This window comes from Hemitrygon akajei, chromosome 9 (assembly GCF_048418815.1).
Source record: "Hemitrygon akajei chromosome 9, sHemAka1.3, whole genome shotgun sequence".
Lineage (NCBI taxonomy): Eukaryota > Metazoa > Chordata > Chondrichthyes > Myliobatiformes > Dasyatidae > Hemitrygon > Hemitrygon akajei.
In genome coordinates, this window is record NC_133132.1 from 44,873,658 (window position 1) to 44,890,271 (window position 16,614).

The 16,614-nt window shown below is 43.1% G+C and overlaps 1 protein-coding gene across 11 annotated transcripts in view; it reads left to right on the forward strand.

Annotated features, from left to right (window-relative positions):
- The window catches only part of sobpa (sine oculis binding protein homolog (Drosophila) a), a 305,749-nt gene extending 290,482 nt beyond the window's left edge, over nt 1-15,267 (forward strand). For 10 of the 11 annotated variants that reach the window (XM_073055857.1, XM_073055858.1, XM_073055861.1 and 7 more), the window contains one exon: nt 13,896-14,033. Coding sequence is in view for 1 of the 11 variants with exons in the window: in XM_073055859.1 (XP_072911960.1) it covers nt 13,896-14,122 (227 nt within the window). In the remaining 10 variants the exon portion in view is untranslated. Of the gene's footprint in view, nt 1-13,895 lie in introns of all 11 variants that reach the window. The other variant, XM_073055859.1, reaches the window with a different exon arrangement.
- The last annotated feature ends 1,347 nt before the right edge of the window (nt 15,268-16,614 follow it).

Here is a 16,614-nt window from a genome sequence, read left to right on the forward strand (position 1 = left end):
CTGTGCTCCAAAATGCCCTCCACATCTTTTCCTGCCCATTTCTGAATATGAATAAGTAACTAAAAATAAATATATCTGATGACTCGACAGCTTACCGACATGGCAATTCCTTGGCTAAACTCCCGCAAATTGATGTCAGCTTGATTTGTATACATTCAGAGGTTAACAGAGATGACTTTTTATCTTGGTACGTGATAGCAAAAGGTGTCGGCCTCGACTCAGGGATGTCAATCTTGTCTCAGTCAAGACGCCCATGCAACAGGTCTAACAGGCTCCACATTCAGGCAGATCTATATCGATTAATTTAACCTCTCGCTTTAGTCCCAGATGAATTTGTTAACATTTAATTGCTCTCCAGGGTACTGGCATATTAACTAGAATTATAATAACTCTGATCTCTGCCTTCTTGTGATGCATTAATGTATATGATTTGTGACTTTTTTTAAATTAATTTTAAATAGAGAAGCACAGTTTCAAAAGTTTGAAAGTGCTGACCAAACAGAATTTTAATGTGGTCTTAAAGAGAATTTCTATTTACAGTATTTCACGTTTTTCAGTACCTCAGAATAGCAACATCAATTCACGGCCAATTAAAATGCAACTAGAACCCATGACAGTAACAAAGACTAATCAAATTATTTATTTTGATGCTTTTATTTGGGGGATATATTTTGACCAGGCCACTTATATTGCTCAGCCTTTCTCGAACTTCCAGTAATGCCAACCTCCCTTCCTTCCCCATTCCTGTTTCCCTCTCTCACCTTATCTCCTTAACTCTGGTGCTCCTCGCCCTTCCCTTTCTTCTACCCTGTCCTATCAGATTCCCTCTTCTCCAGCCCTTTATCTCTTTCACCAATCAACTTCCCAGCTCTTTACTTCACCCCTCTCCTCCTCCTCACCCAGTTTCACCTATTATCTGCCATCTTGTACTACTCCCTCACCTCCTTACTCTGACTCTGCATCTTCTTTACTCCAATCCTGATGGAAGGTCTCTACCCGAAACGTTGACTATTGACTCTTTTCCCTAGATGCTGCCATTAAGTGTGTGCACCTGAGAAAATGCCTTTTGAACAGAGGGATCTAGAGTTCCAAGTTCATAGTTCCTTCCAAGTGGCAACACCCATCAGCAGGGTGGTTTAAAAAAAAGACAAACGATATGCTTGCCTGGGCATAGAATGAGAGAATTGGAATGCTATCTTGCATCTTTACAAACCACTGGTTAGCCAGCACACAGAATATTGTGCATATTTCTGGTTGGCACGCGATAGGAAGAATGTAATTGCATTGAAACAGTGCGGGACAGGTAGTGCAGATGGACAGAAGTTCAGATTGGACATGGTGGGCCATAGGCCCTCAGTGTAGTCGGACTCCACCTTTTGAAATGCTCTGTTGCTCCAGCACACCCCAGATGGCCAACACCAGCCTAAATACCTGACCTGGTCTCTGAAGCAGACTGTTTACTCATTCTGAGAGGCAAAAGTAATACCTCCTTACATTGCAAGATGTAAAGAATTAGCAGTTAATTCTTACCATCACATTTGTATTTAGCATCTTAATAAGCCAGTGTGTGACTGGCTGCTTGGCTGGAGACCTAACACCAAACTTCTTACAAATGTTAAGGGACATAGTTAAAACTAAACCAGTTAGTGACACACGTGAACAGATAATGGATATTTCCATGTTGTGGAACCCGCAGACAATTGTTTTGTTTTTCGAAATAGTGCATCTTCTTGGACCTGCTATCCTCTTAACAGTTTGAAACAAGCCAGTATAAGTTAAGCCTACATGTCAGAATACTACTACAAGTTTTGTTTCTTAAAGACAAATTAAAGTATTCCAGAAGTTGCATGGGGTCACTTTTATCATGTGGTGTGGCTACTGCTAGCACATAATGTTCACCCTTAAGTAGTCACCTTCAAACTACCTTCCTTCAGTAAGTGAGCTATTACATTGCTGTTGGGAGAAGAGTTCCAACATGTAACCCCAACAACAATAAAGAAATGGTGAGGTGAGAGTTGACCATGGATATTGCGTCCTAGCTGTCTAGAAATGCAAGTTTGGGCAGTACGATATGGAGGGCAAGCTGTTGCCCGTTTAGCAAGCTCCCCCTTCTCCTCGCATCTGGTGAACCCCAAGGAACAGCAGAGACCAATACAGTTTGGTACCAGCAGCACACACGAGTTGCCAGTCAGCGTTGAACTCAACGTAGCACTGCCTTAGGGACTCCAGCTCTGGATTTTTCCCCCTCCGGGTTCACTCCCGAGGCCTTCCCCACGAGCGGGTATAACCACAAGGCAGCGGCGGTTTGAGATCAGAGTTCTCCTTCTCCTAGATGAGCTGCCAATCATGGCCGACGAGCCCCATCTGCCCGAAGCAACTGGTTTTAAGGCACCTTTGCCCCTTCTCCTGTCAGTAGAAACGGTTCGGACGGGCTTAATAGCTAAGCCACGCGTGAAGGCCAGAAGTGGGACTTTGTTGTCAGAGACTATTTGAGGCACACGCTATTGGGAGTATTTAATAGGTAGTGGGAGCTTGTCCCTATTACCACCCCCAGCCATAGCAACTTTAAGGAACCAATAAGGAACTAGTGATATGATGCTGGCACGTGGCCAAGTGGTTAAGGCATTCATCTAGTGATCTGAAGGTCGCTAGTTCGAGCCTTGGCTGAGGCTGTGTGTGTGTCCTTGACCAAGGCACTTAACCACACATTGCTCTGCAATGATACCAGAGCCAAGCTGTAAGGGTTCTAATGCCCTTCCCTTGGGCAACATCGGTGGCGTGGAGAGGAGAGACTTGCAGCTTGGGCAACTGCCGGTCTTCCATAAAAAAACACCTTGCCCAGGCTTGCACCCTGGAAACTTTCCAAGGCGCAAATCCATGGTCTATCGAGACTAACGGAGGCCTACTACACTACAGTGATATGATATCTAAGTCAAGCTAGTATGTAGCCCAAAAAGAAGCCTAATAGACAATAGGTGCAGAAGTAGACCATTCGGCCCTTCGAGCCTGCACCGCCATTTTGAGATCATGGCTGATCAACTACCATCAATACCCGGTTCCTGCCTTGTCCCCATATCCCCTGATTCCCCTATCCATAAGATACCTATCTAGATCCTTCTTGAAAGCATCCAGAGAATTGGCCTCCACTGCCTTCCGAGGCAGTGCATTCCAGACCCCCACAACTCTCTGGGAGAAGTTTTTCCTTCACTCTGTCCTAAATGACCTACCCCTTATTCTCAAACCATGCCCTCTGGTACTGGACTCTCCCACATCTGGAACATATTTCCTGCCTCTATCTTGTCCAATCCCTTAATAATCTTATATGTTTCAATCAGATCCCCTCTCAATCTCCTTAATTCCAGCGTGTACAAGCCCAGTCTCTCTAACCTCTCTGCGTAAGACAGTCCAGACATCCCAGGAATTAACCTCGTGAATCTACGCTGCACTTCCTCTACAGCCAGGATGTCCTTCCTTAACCCTGGAGACCAAAACTGTACACAATACTCCAGGTGTGGTCTCACCAGGGCTCTGTACAAATGCAAGAGGATTTCCTTGCTCTTGTACTCAATTCCCTTTGTAATAAAGGCCAACATTCCATTAGCCTTCTTCACTGCCTGCTGCACTTGCTCATTCACCTTCAGTGACTGATGAACAAGGACTCCTAGATCTCTTTGTATTTCTCCCTTACCTAACTCTACACCGTTCAGATAATAATCTGCCTTCCTGTTCCTACTCCCAAAGTGGATAACCTCACACTTATTCACATTAAACGTCATCTGCCAAGTATCTGCCCACTCACCCAGCCTATCCAAGTCACCCTGAATTCTCCTAACATCCTCATCACATCTCACACTGCCACCCAGCTTAGTATCATCAGCAAATTTGCTGATGTTATTTTCTATGCCGTCATCCAAATCGTTGACGTAAATGGTAAACAGCTGTGGTCCCAATACCGAGCCCTGTGGCACCCCACTAATCACCACCTGCCATTCCGAGAAACACCCATTCACCGCTACCCTTTGCTTTCTATCTGCCAACCAGTTTTCTATCCATGTCAATGTCTTCCCCCCGATGCCCTGAGCTTTGATTTTACCCACCAATCTCCTATGTGGGACCTTATCAAATGCCTTCTGAAAATCGAGGTACACTACATCCACTGGATCTCCCCCGTCTAACTTCCTGGTTACATCCTCGAAAAACTCCAACAGATTAGTCAAGCATGATTTACCCTTGGTAAATGGTGTCAGTCTTCCCTATGATGGTGTTTATTGGCTAGTCACCAGTAGATGGTGACACTCAAGGTATTGGTAATGCTGAATATTAGGAGGAAGTGATGAGACTACGATCAGCTGACATAAGAAATTATAATTGCCCACATTCTCATGGCTCATCTCTCTCTACCCTCACTCACTCCTCACAGATTTAGACTTTATTGACTAATGGTTTTTAGCTCATTGCAGGTGGTCATATTTAATACTCCTCCTGATGCCTTTTAAAGTGCAGCTGTTTGGGTGTGAGTTTCCTGCTGACTCTCACTGGGGATTTTAGCAGAATAATTCCTCCTGTGAGGCATGGAACAGGAGTCAAATAACTTCTGATAACTAGCAGCTAAGTAACTAGCTGATGTCAGACAATTGGAACCAGTGAAGTTTATAGTTTAGTGCCTGGATTTGGAGAGAGTAATGTGCAGCCCAGATTTATTCATTAGAAGTGTTACTCGCAGAGAGGCATATTATTGTAAATAGAACCTTCCAGTCCACCCCAGCACACCCTGCCCCATCCCTCCCTCATTTCCTCACTTGTAGAAACATAACTGGGAGGAAATACTGAGCCAATTGGAGATCATTTCCACCAGTTGGTGAGAAGACAGTTAGGTAAGAACTGGATGAGAATTGTCATATTGACAATTAGATGAGAAATTGCTTTCAATGACAGGGTCAAACACAACCATTAATTGAGGATAATTTTCCTACAAAGGACAGCAATGCAGAAATGCATGTAGAAAGTTCTTCAGGGAACAAAAGTCAGAGAACCAGTAACCAAGAGCAAAATGATTGAATCCTCCAGTGAATCTGGCTAATCACATTTAAAGCATTAGTTAAGCAGTTGTGTCTATAGTGGCATTGAACCTCAAACAACAGAAGTGTACAGTTATGCATTAATGTATCTACTAATGCACTGACCAAGGTTTTGTGGCGGGCAGTACCTGCCAGTTCCATTTACTCATTTTACCTGTTTCACGTACAGACTTTGTGAAATTTGCACTGAAAATTACAATATTTATAAATCCATGGCAGCACATCTATCACTCCTATAAAGCAGGGGTTCCCAACCTGGGGTCCATGTCGTTTAAAAAAAAGTCAGGAACTCCTGCCATAAAGGACCTATGTTGGGAAATTTCCCAGCCAAGCAACTGCATCAAATGATAAACTAGATGTATAAGCACCATATTTTAGCAGCTGCCAGCATAGATTAGGGACAGCCAACTTCACAGGATTAAAATTTGTCATTTTAATTGTTAAAATTTTCTGTCAATTCTCATCTCTTGGATGACATTCTGGGAGTGATGGAATTCAGAGAGAAGATTTAACACACTGGAGCTTGTATATCAGCACCACTTCACTCACTGATAGGTCATATAAAACCTACTTAAAGTTTTATTGGGGAGAAATAATGATCCTGATCTCAAGCCTCAAATGAAGGAAGAGGTTAGTTCAAACAATGAAGATACTAAGATTAATGGAACAAGATATCCTAATGGGCTTAACAGTTGAAGAGAGAAGGATCTATGACAGAGATGGATACTTCAATGCTTACAATTTTAATAATTATATTGTGCTACCTTGAACTATAAGAATTCTTTATCAGCTCCAAAGCATTGAAGGCAAATGAAGAATAAGGTGGATTTCTGTATCAATTATGTTATCACTCCAGTACTTGTACAAAGGAATCTAATTCCTGGCATAGTATGGAATTGTTGTTTATACTATGGTACAGCGTCTTCTTTAGGAAGAAGATTGTGTTATAACTTTATATCTCTTTATGAAGCTCCCAAATGTTATTTCCTACCCATTTTACATATAGTCCTTTTTAGGTACTGTCTTAACGAAAATTCTGCTAAGAATAGACAAGGCAGTTCCCATTTTGAGACTTAGTCATAAGTCTGCATTTAATCAGTTGGCAGGAGCTTTCTAAACACTGAAATTCTCATTTACAGTCCACACTGAAACAAAAGACCTATTTTATGCGAAAAATATTTCTTATCCATCATACATCTTAAATAATACCAGATGCTCACAATGAATTACGCCAGTAATCTGATCAAGGGTGTTCCGATGACAAATATAAAGCACTCAAGCTTTGCTCATGTAGTTTATGATGTCATACAAAGTCTTTGGTTGCATGACTGATTTGTAACATATTGGGAGGCACCCTATCTCCTCCAAAACAAAGTCAAAGTTGACATAATTGTCATATTCATATACATGTGTGCACAGCTGCAGCATCACAGGTGCACGGTATTATATAAGCAATATTTACAAGAAAAACAAATTAATCATAAATTATACACATTTTTACAAGAACTTGCAATGAGGACAAATAAAGACAAAGTCCGTTTTACAAGGTGGTCATAGTATTGCTAAACTAGCAATTGGAGTTTTGCTGTTTGGTTCAAGAACCAAATGGTTGAAGGGAAGTAGCAGTCCTTGAACCTGGTGGCATGGGAGTTCAGATTTCTGTACGCTCTGCTTGGTGGTAGCTGTGAAAAGATGGCATGGCCTGAATGATGGGGATCTTTGATGATAGATGTTGCCTGCTTGAGGTAGCACCTTCTGGTAAGTGCTACCAACGGTGCCCATAATTTGATGGGCAGTCCATCACTCTCCGCAGCTTCTTCCATTCCTGCACATTCAAGTAGTCATACCAGACCGTGGAGCAACCAGTTCAACAGTGCATCTGCAGAAGCTTGTTAATTGGTTTCCTATGAAAGTAAAGATGCCTTCCATCTCTGTGCTGGACCCAGAAGTTAATGCCCAGGAATTTGAAGAAGTTGCCGACTCCACTGCCAATTCCCCGATGCAGACTGATGCACATTATTCTCCTTCCCCTTCATGAAGTCAACAATCAGCTCTTCAGTTTTGCTGACGTTGACCTTTTCTTCAACTGACTAAGTCATAGGTGGCAACGGGTCAGCTCTGGTAAACTGACTCATGACCAACAGCAGTGGTGTCATCAGCAGATTTGAAGGTGGCATTGGAGCTGTGCTTGTCCATACAATCAAGTGAGTATAAAGAGCAGAGCTGGAGGCGAAGCACCCAGCCTTAAGATGGTCAACAAGGAGATGATCAGCAATCCTCACTGATTGAAATTTGCCAATGAGAAAGTCAAATAGAGAGAGACCCAGAAGGCCAGGTTGTGAAGTTTGATGATGAGTTTAGATGGGCTGATTTTGTTGAAGGCCAGGGTGTAGTCGATGAAAAGCTGCCTGACGTAAAACTTCCCATTGTGCTAGTGGTCCAGAGCAGAGAAATATATTCTGTTGTTGGCCTGTTGTGGCAATGGGCAAAGTGGAATGGACCTAAGTTATTCCTGAGGCAGGAGTTAATTTGCTTCATAATCAATCTCTCAACTGTGAAAGATTGAAGTAAGTTCACAGTTCTTCACAGTTGAAGTAAGTGCCACCAGCCGGTAGTCATTAAAGCTGGTCACCATGCTCTTCTTGGACACATGCCATTTTGAAGCAGATGGAAGCCTCAGACCACAGAATCGAGAGAAAGAATATGTCCATAAATAACTCCAGTCAGTTGGTCTGCATAGATCATTAGTACTTGGCCAGGTATGCTACCTGGACTGGGTGCCTTTTGTCAATTCGCTCTCTTTAAGGATGCCGAGACTAAAATTACAGGATCATCTGCAGTTGTGGGGGCTCATCACATGTCATAATTCAACCGATCAAAATCTGCATAAACTGCATTGGGCTCATCAGAGACTGATGAGGGCATTCCTGAGTGTTTCTGGTAGCAGGTAACTATTCTGGCAGTCAGACACAATTCGCATTTATTGTAACTTGTTCATAATTGAAGTTCCATATAGGGTGCAAAGCAGCAGTTAGTTCTACATTAATGCAAATGAAAAATACTGCACCTGCTAAAAATCTCAAATAAAAATTTAATTTGTAGAAAACGCTTGAAGGTAGCTTTGACCAGAAATGTTAAAACTGTGTGCTTCTCAAGAATAGCTGCTGCTGTAAATACGCAAATACCCTCACCAACCACCAGCAGTGTGTGGAGCAAGCCCCACAGACAGCAATGACCTACCACCTACTCTTACTTCAAATTTCAGAAGCCAATTAACCCAACAACCTTCTGTACGTGTCTTTGAGATGTGGGAGGAAACCAGAAATTCCAGGGTAAACACATGCAATTATAAGGAAAACTTGCAAATTCTGAACCGACAGTATCAGGTCAGGATCAAATCAGGGTCACTGGAACTGCAAAAGAGCAATTCTATTAGCTATGCCATTATTGCTCTTCATACGACACACTCTTGTAAGACTAGATTATATTTGTAAGTCTATGGAATGGTGCTTGAGCCTTGCTCTTGTGATCTAAAGCTTGCAGAGGTACTTCTGGTTTTATATATAAAACACTGAAGGGTGCTTGACTAGCCATAAGATAAACCAAATGATTCTTTATATGAATAATCACATGGCTGATGATCATCTCTGGTTGGAAATTGCATAATGATTAGTGAAGAATAAAAACAGAATTCTGGAAATACTCAGTAGATCAGGCAGTAGCTGTGTAGGGGGAAACAGTCAATGTTTTACCTGGATGATCCTGGAATTGCAAAAGTTTCAAAGAGAGTGGAGAGCCCTGATCCATTTCACACCTGAAGTCAATAAATAGATATTGGAAAAAGTCCTCTAAAGTTACTGCTACAACAACGTGATCACATTCACCTCAGGGCATTTTTTTTTTATGAAATAAGTCTACCACAACAAATTGTTTGCCACAAGATAAGCCTCAGCTATTTGTGGCACATTTGGTCAATGAGCCTGCAGATATGCTCTACCCAGGCTCATACTCCCAAGCAGATTTGTTTTTAGTTTGTCTTCACTCTGTCAGTTAACTTCTGGCTTACTTATGCACTGCTTAAGTTAAATCTGTCTGCTGTGCTGGCACTTTTATCTACATTGAGAACAGCTTACATTAATTCGCAGTCACTGGATCTGTCTGCATTTGGGGCCAGAATCAAGTTGCAGGCAAATAAAGTGATGGAAGAGAGCCAGAATTTGTGTCAGTATAAAGCAATGTGCAGGACGCCTTACTCCATTGCGGGACCTCAGAAAGCACTTCGCTCCAGAGTGAAGTCATAAGTGCAATAAATGACCACAACACCTTTCCAAAACAAAAATGTAATGACCCCTAGCAACGAGCAACCAAATTCACAGGAGTTTTAGAACTCAGAAATGTAGAGCACAAGAGCAAGCCCACAATGTCTGTACCTACCATGATGCCATACATGAACATCTATCAAGTTTTCTCCCAGCCTCTGATGTCCAAAAAAAAAACCAAGTTTGTTCAACCTCTCCTTGTAGCTAATACTCTCCAATCCAGGCAGAATCCTGGTTAATCTTTTTGCAGCCTGTTCAAAGCCTCCACATCCTTCCTATAATGTACAAACCATACTGAGTGAAGAAGTTCCCCTTAAACCTTTCACCTTTAACCCGTGAACTCTAGTTGTAGTCCCACCCAACCTCAATGGAAAAAAGTCTGCTTGCATTTACCCTATCTATATCCCTCATAATTTTGTACACCTCTGTCAAATATCCTCTCAACTTTCTACATTCCAAGGAATAAAGTCTTAACCTGTTCAATCTTTATTTATTACTCAGATGCTCCAGTCCTGGCAACATCCTTGTCAATTTTCCCTGTACATTTTCAACTTTATTTACATCTTTCCTGTAGGTAGGTGACCAAAACTGTACACAATACTCAAAATTAGGCCTCACCAACATCCTATAAAGCTTCAAAATAACATCCAGTCTCTTGTATTCAGTTCTTTCATTTATAAAGGCCAATGTGCCAAAGGTTTTCTTTATGGCCTTATCTATCTGTGCTACCACTTTCAATGAAGTATGGACCTGTATTCCCAGATCTCTCGTTGTTCTACCACACTCCTCAGTGCCCTACCATTCATTGTGTAAGACCTACCCTGGTTGGTTCTACATCCCTCGCACTTTCAGCCCATTTTTCCAGCTGGTCCAGATTCCGCTTCATACTCTTGACGATCTTCCTCGCTGCCCGCTACATCCCTAATCTTGGTGTCATCTGCAAATCTGCTGATCCACTTAACCACACGATCATCCAGATCTTTGATTTAAATGACAAACAACAAAGAACCATGTATGGCTGCATTTCTGGGCTGTGATGTCCCACGCACATTCAGACGTTGCCAGCAGATTTTAATCTTTAACACTACATGTTTACAGTAATGTTAGATGGGCAAACTACATGAAAGATTACTTACTGATTCTGCTGCTTAATTTTGCTCTCGTGTGGGAGGTTTGGCATGCTGTACGGGAAAGCTGCTGATATCAAATCCTCATCTTATCATCAATCACCCATACAATATTTCTTGCCCCTCGTAAAAATGAAAAGAACACACTCCATTCCCTAGAGAACCTCAATCCACAATTTTTTTTTTGCTTTTCATACAGGTTGCCCCACTAGACACTGGAAATATGGAGCATGCAGTTAATTCTGAGTTGATTCTTTTCTATCTGGTTAGATATTCTGTGCAATTTCTTCTTTTTCTTTACTGAGTTCCTAAATACGAGCAAAATCTTCACAAATTTATTAGACCTACAATGTTTGAATTGTACCACATGCATATTGAGATGATGAAATACACATAGAATTGGATAGTGTCTGTGAAAAACCCTGGAATAGATGCAAATTAAAGTGTTTTTTTATTGTTTTGGATTCAAGGAGTATTTATGGAGCACCTTCCCTTTGTTGCACAGTAAAAGACAGCTTATTATTTACAATCTGTGAGGCTACCTACATGTGATGTAATCATCCTGTGATGGTGCGCAGATCAAACCTGTCAAAATAACAATTATAAACACAAGAAATTCTGCAGATGCTGGAAATCCAAAGCAACACACACAAAATGCTGGAGGAACTCAGCAAGTCAGGCAGCATTACTTCAAAGGCCCACGGCTAGAGAAACAACAGGGGAAAACGTAAATTGACACCAGAAAGACTTAGCCACATCTGTGGATATGGAGGGACAAAAGAAATGGTGATTACTTGATATGTGCTGGATTGTTAAAGGGGTGTTTTTCATCTAGCATATGATCACCAATGTTTGGAGCAAAGTAGGGGGAAAGAGTTCAGAGCTGAACGAGACAGAGAAGTGAAGTCACAGAGGAACAGTAAGTTTAGGAATGAGCGTTCTTTCTATTGCCTCCAACCTCCTCCCACCCCCCCCCCCCCCCCACACACACACACACAACCTAAAATGCTTATTTTCACACTTTGTTTAGTTTTCATGAAGGGTCCTTGACCTCAAACATAAGGACTGTTCCAGTGGGTATGACTTTATCTGCTGAGTACTTTCAGCATTTTCTCTTTCTGTTACTTTTACAGATATTTAGCAAAGTGACTTTGGAGATACAGCATTTAGCAATGCTTTGGAGAGGGGGCAGAGAAAATTTACCAGGATGCTGCAGGCACATCTTATGAAGATGGGTTGAGTGAGCTAAGGCTTTTCTGTTTGGAATGAAGGAGGATAAGAGACAACTTGATAGATATGTACAAGATAAGAGGCGTAGGATAAGTGGATAGCCAGAGACTTCTTTCCCAGGGTGGAAATAGGGTATTATTTTAAGGTGTTTGGTGGGAAGTATAGGGGGATGTCAGATATACTGTAAGTTCTTTACACAGCAAGTGGTAGGTGTGTGGAATACACTGCACTGGTGGTAGAGGCAGATACATTGGGGGTATTTAAGAAACTCTTGGATAGGCACATGGATGATAGATAAATGCAAGACTATGTAGAATGGTAGGGCAAAAGCTTGGTACAATATCGTGCCATTATGTTCTATGATTGTTATGGCTACTGTTTATAACACAGGATTAATAAGATAAAGTCACACTAAGGCAAATTATGAAATCAGTTTTAATAAATCTGGAAGATTTAAACCTAGGAAACTGCCCATGAAAGCTGTTCCGTTATTTCAAAGGCTCATCTTTATAAGTAGAGGGGAAAATGTAGCTTCTATTTTGCCTAGGCCTACCTGTGGCACTGATCCCATCTTGCAGGTTATCTCATGACCCCAGGGAGGTCTAATGAATACTGCATTGCTAGTGTTATCCTTGTCCCAAGATCAAATAAAGAAAGGTAAGACATTAATCTATTGTGGCATGTGAGTATTTTTAAAACTAGCTTTGGAAAACTACAATTGCTTTACACTTTACTCTTTCAATCCAACACCTTTACTTCTGTTGAAATAGTTGCATGTTCTATAGTAAAATATTTTTTCTTCAGATTTCTGATGGTGAGTATAATAAAATGGGATTTTAAGGCATGCATGGATCTCCTGGGGGTGTGTGTGTGTGTGTGCACGCATGCGCACACTTTTATTTCAACTTGAATGTTAAACTTCTCTCTTCCACCATTACTGGTATTCAATCCTGTATCTAATTTTATACCATAGTTATGAAAGCTTCTTCCTGAAATGACAGTGTGCTCTCAGAGACATGGCCATTCCACCACTTGTACCAAGGCCTTTTTGTAAGATCATAACTAATCTTTTACACAGGCCTTATGTTCCTGTTCTAATCATATCCCAAAATTCCCTTCGTATCCAAAGATATATCCATCCTTGTGTTGAATATATTCAGTGGCTAATCCCCCAGAGCCTGCCTGCATATATAATTCCAAAGATGCACTACCCTCTGAGTCAAGAACTTTCTCTTGTCCTTTGGTTTTGGGATTATAACTTCCGATTCTGGATATCCAGCCAGGGGGACATGTATTCCTTCATCTACATTGGCAAGTTCATCAAGAATGTTGTGTTTTAATGAGACTGTAACTCATTATTCTAAAACTCCATTAGTTAGTCTCCTGTATCACAGACTTGCCATCCCTGGAAATCACTGCAGAACTACCACAACAAGCCCTTTTTAAAAAAAAAAACAGAAAACCACACGTGTACTCTAGTGCATTTTCCCTCTGCAGGACCCTGTAAAATTAGAGCAAGAATACCCTTATAATCCAGTCCCCCTCCCTGACTGGCTCGCGTTAAAATTCAATGATTTGACTCCTAGGCCCAACGAACACCGCCACATTTCAATCTCTGACCATCTCAAAAAAATACCACTAGTACGTTCATATTTAAAGTTTCCCAAGTGCCAGAAAACTTGAAATGTTTTGACGTCAGGGTACAACATTGTACTTAAATGAGCGTAACACACCTCTAACGGGTTTAACACACCGTTGTCATACCTCAGCTATCACAGCGACCTATCCTCCTGAAACGTTGGCTCTCTCTCTCTCTCCCTCACCGCGAGTGTTACCTGCCCAGCTAATATCCCAGAATGTTTATTTGGTTCAGAACTTCCGACCTGTCCTTTCCTGAAATGTTCTCAATGCAACCTCCCCTTACACAGGCGCATTCTAACGGCTCCTGTCCACACACCGGTTGGGTTATTAGTTGGCGCTTTCGATGAGCTGGGCTTGGACTGGGTCGGTTGTGTTCCAATACCCCCCCCACCCACCCCTGCCTACATACATTCCTGAAGTGCGCCAAGCGGCGCTGGGTCTGGGCTAAACCGGAGAGGAGAGCTCGGGATGATTTATCCACGCTTCTGTTCTCTTTGCAGGGATCTCGGTTGACAGTCCGCTGAGCAGCCTGGAGCGATGGAGCAGCACGGCCAACTTCCCCGCCGCCAAGGCGCCGGCCACCGGCACCTCTCCCGACCGGCACGCTTCCAACCAGATGATATCCCACCGGAAGCGGCACTATTTCCAGTGTTCGGAGTTGAAAGAGACTACGTGGAATAATGCCGTGCAGGAACAAAACGAGTCCAGCCTCTCCTCCTCTCACTAGCCCGTCCATGGAAACATCGTCCAGTCATCAGCGTGGCATTTCCAACCCCTCCTCTTCCCCACTGGGTTGGGGATGATGGTCTCTTTCGTGACTCTACCCTAAAGTGACCAGATTTAGGGGCTCGCATATTATTTCTTCCCTCCTGGACATTTCACGGACAACAGGACCAATTGAGAACACTCACTCCCCACTTCTTCCTGAGCCTGTCCCCCCGCCCGCATCGATGGACTGGATCTAAGCCAAGTTCAGCTGCTAGTCTCCAGCCAACAGCTCGATCCCGCAGCCCCCGCTCACGCCCGGGAAGTTAAGGCCTTTTACCGAGAGAAGCAATGCAGTTGACTTGACGGTTGTCTCAGTGAGGTAGAAACGGAGCGGTTAACGTTGGATCCACTTCCTTCCAAGTTGCTGCCGCCTCCGTCTTTTTGGAAAAGCCACGTTTTCCAGTGTTACGTGCTTTTAACCAACCACGATTTTTATTTGGAACCGATGTAAGAAGCAACGCGTTCTCTTTATGTTTGCCAAGGGAATCTGAACAGCCGTTCAGAATCCGACCGTTGTGTTCGGAGTGTCTCCGCCCCTCCCCTCGCAACACATCTTCAGGGAGCACAGGAGAGGGAGTTCCAAAGGCCAGGCTATCCCAGAAGAAGGGAATTTCCGGAGGGGAATAATTTGTTAGGCGAATTGATGAACGATGGTACATTTCAAACCCTGGTGGTTTTTTTTAAAAAAAAATTCAGTGCTAGAGGAAGTCAGCGAGATGGACTTTGCTACCATCACGAACAGGTGGCACGGATTTGAAAGTAAGCGATGCAAAAACTGCACGAAGATTGAGAAGGAGGTTCTCGTGTTTAGTTTTTTTTTTAATTATTTCACCTGTCTGAGTTTCTAAAGAGAAATGTGCAATTTAATCCGCGGATGCTGGGTGGAGAAAACAGGGTAGGGTATTCTTGTCTGCATTGTGACGGTCCAAGCCGAGAATACACAGTGCACTCTATACAGCCTGCTGGCACCGCCCTTGAAGAATACTGGCTGTGTATATTTTGGGAGTCTCATTTTGCATGGTGGTTTTACGTTGTGCAATCAGCAGTTTGTTTCGATGTTTTGTGTATTTTTTTAAAGTCCGATAAATATGTTACCATATCAAATTGTTTTTTTCCTTTAATTGCGGCCGGGTGGCAGTTTTCTTCGCCTTTTTCCACCCCGGGGTATTTACCGGGCTGATATCACGTGTACAGTTACACCGGAGCGCAGAGTCGACGCGGGAGAGCAGTGCCCCCGCACAATGATTAGGGAACAGCGCGGCGCACTGTAACCTCGGCTCCTGAATCCTTGATCCGCGCGAGAAAGTTCGCAGATTTTTAAAGAATCTTTTTTTAAATTCTGTTACATGTTTCATCCAGCTTTGTCGCTAAGCCCGTATCATCAGGTAGGTTTCAGTTTCTCCGGCTAACTGTTCAGAGATGGGCTCGCTGTGATGTAGCTGGCCGGCATCTTATTGGCATCGAGTGACAGAGCGATGATCTGGAATTTTCCTGCCGCTTGCGGAAACCTGCTGACTGCGAGGCGGTCATGAATGCTCCACGCTGCAATAGGAAATGTGCGATTATTCCACCCCTCCCCAGTAAAAGAAACTCAAAACAGTGAACCCAGTGTAAGAATTGGAGATACCTGGGACTGGGATTTGAGGCGGGTAAAAAAGGCGGCATATTTAAGATGGAATGCAAATGCCGCGACGCCGTCACGGGTGTCAAGACAGAATAGTTAAATCTCGCCCAAATTCAACCTCCCTTTCGCTTCAACGCCTCTGTGCTCTACCACCGACCTCAGTCAGTTAGGCCAATAAGAGTCTGTTGGGGGAAAGGTTGAAGCCCTGCAAAAGTTGCTGCTTAACCAACTTGAGTTCCTCCAGCAGACTGTTGCTCGCTGATGGAATGGCGGGCGGGTTTAGAGACCAGCTTGTACCTCTTCCGAGTCTCGGGATGTTCCCTTTGCAGTTGAGCGAAAGTAGCCGTCTCGGCCGCATTGGGCAGAGCTCAGGATAGGTAACGTGCCCGCACCATGGGTGGTCACGGTTGGGAGCTGGGGAGCGTTGCCTTTGTCGGCGCGCACAGTGCACTGCCAAGCATTCTGCTTTTATCTTTGACATAATCCTCCATGTAGTTATATATATGGCATGATCTGTCTGGATGGCTCGCAAATAAAGCTTTCGTACCGAAAGTTCGTACCGTTCGACAGTAATAATAAACAAATCCTTCGAGCTAAAGGTGCAGCTGGTAATGTGTAGATCTGGTAGAGGAGGATGCAATTACAACATTTAAAAACAGGCACATGGATAGGAAGCGTTTAGGGATTTAATGGAGCAAACGCAGGCAAGTGCAGATTGTTCAGTTAAGCGACTTGGTTAGCACGGGGGCATTGTTTCCATCCTATATAACTCTGTGGCTCTATGGTGCCCAGTTGGCAGAAGCGATTCTGCCCCCAAAAGTTCTTAG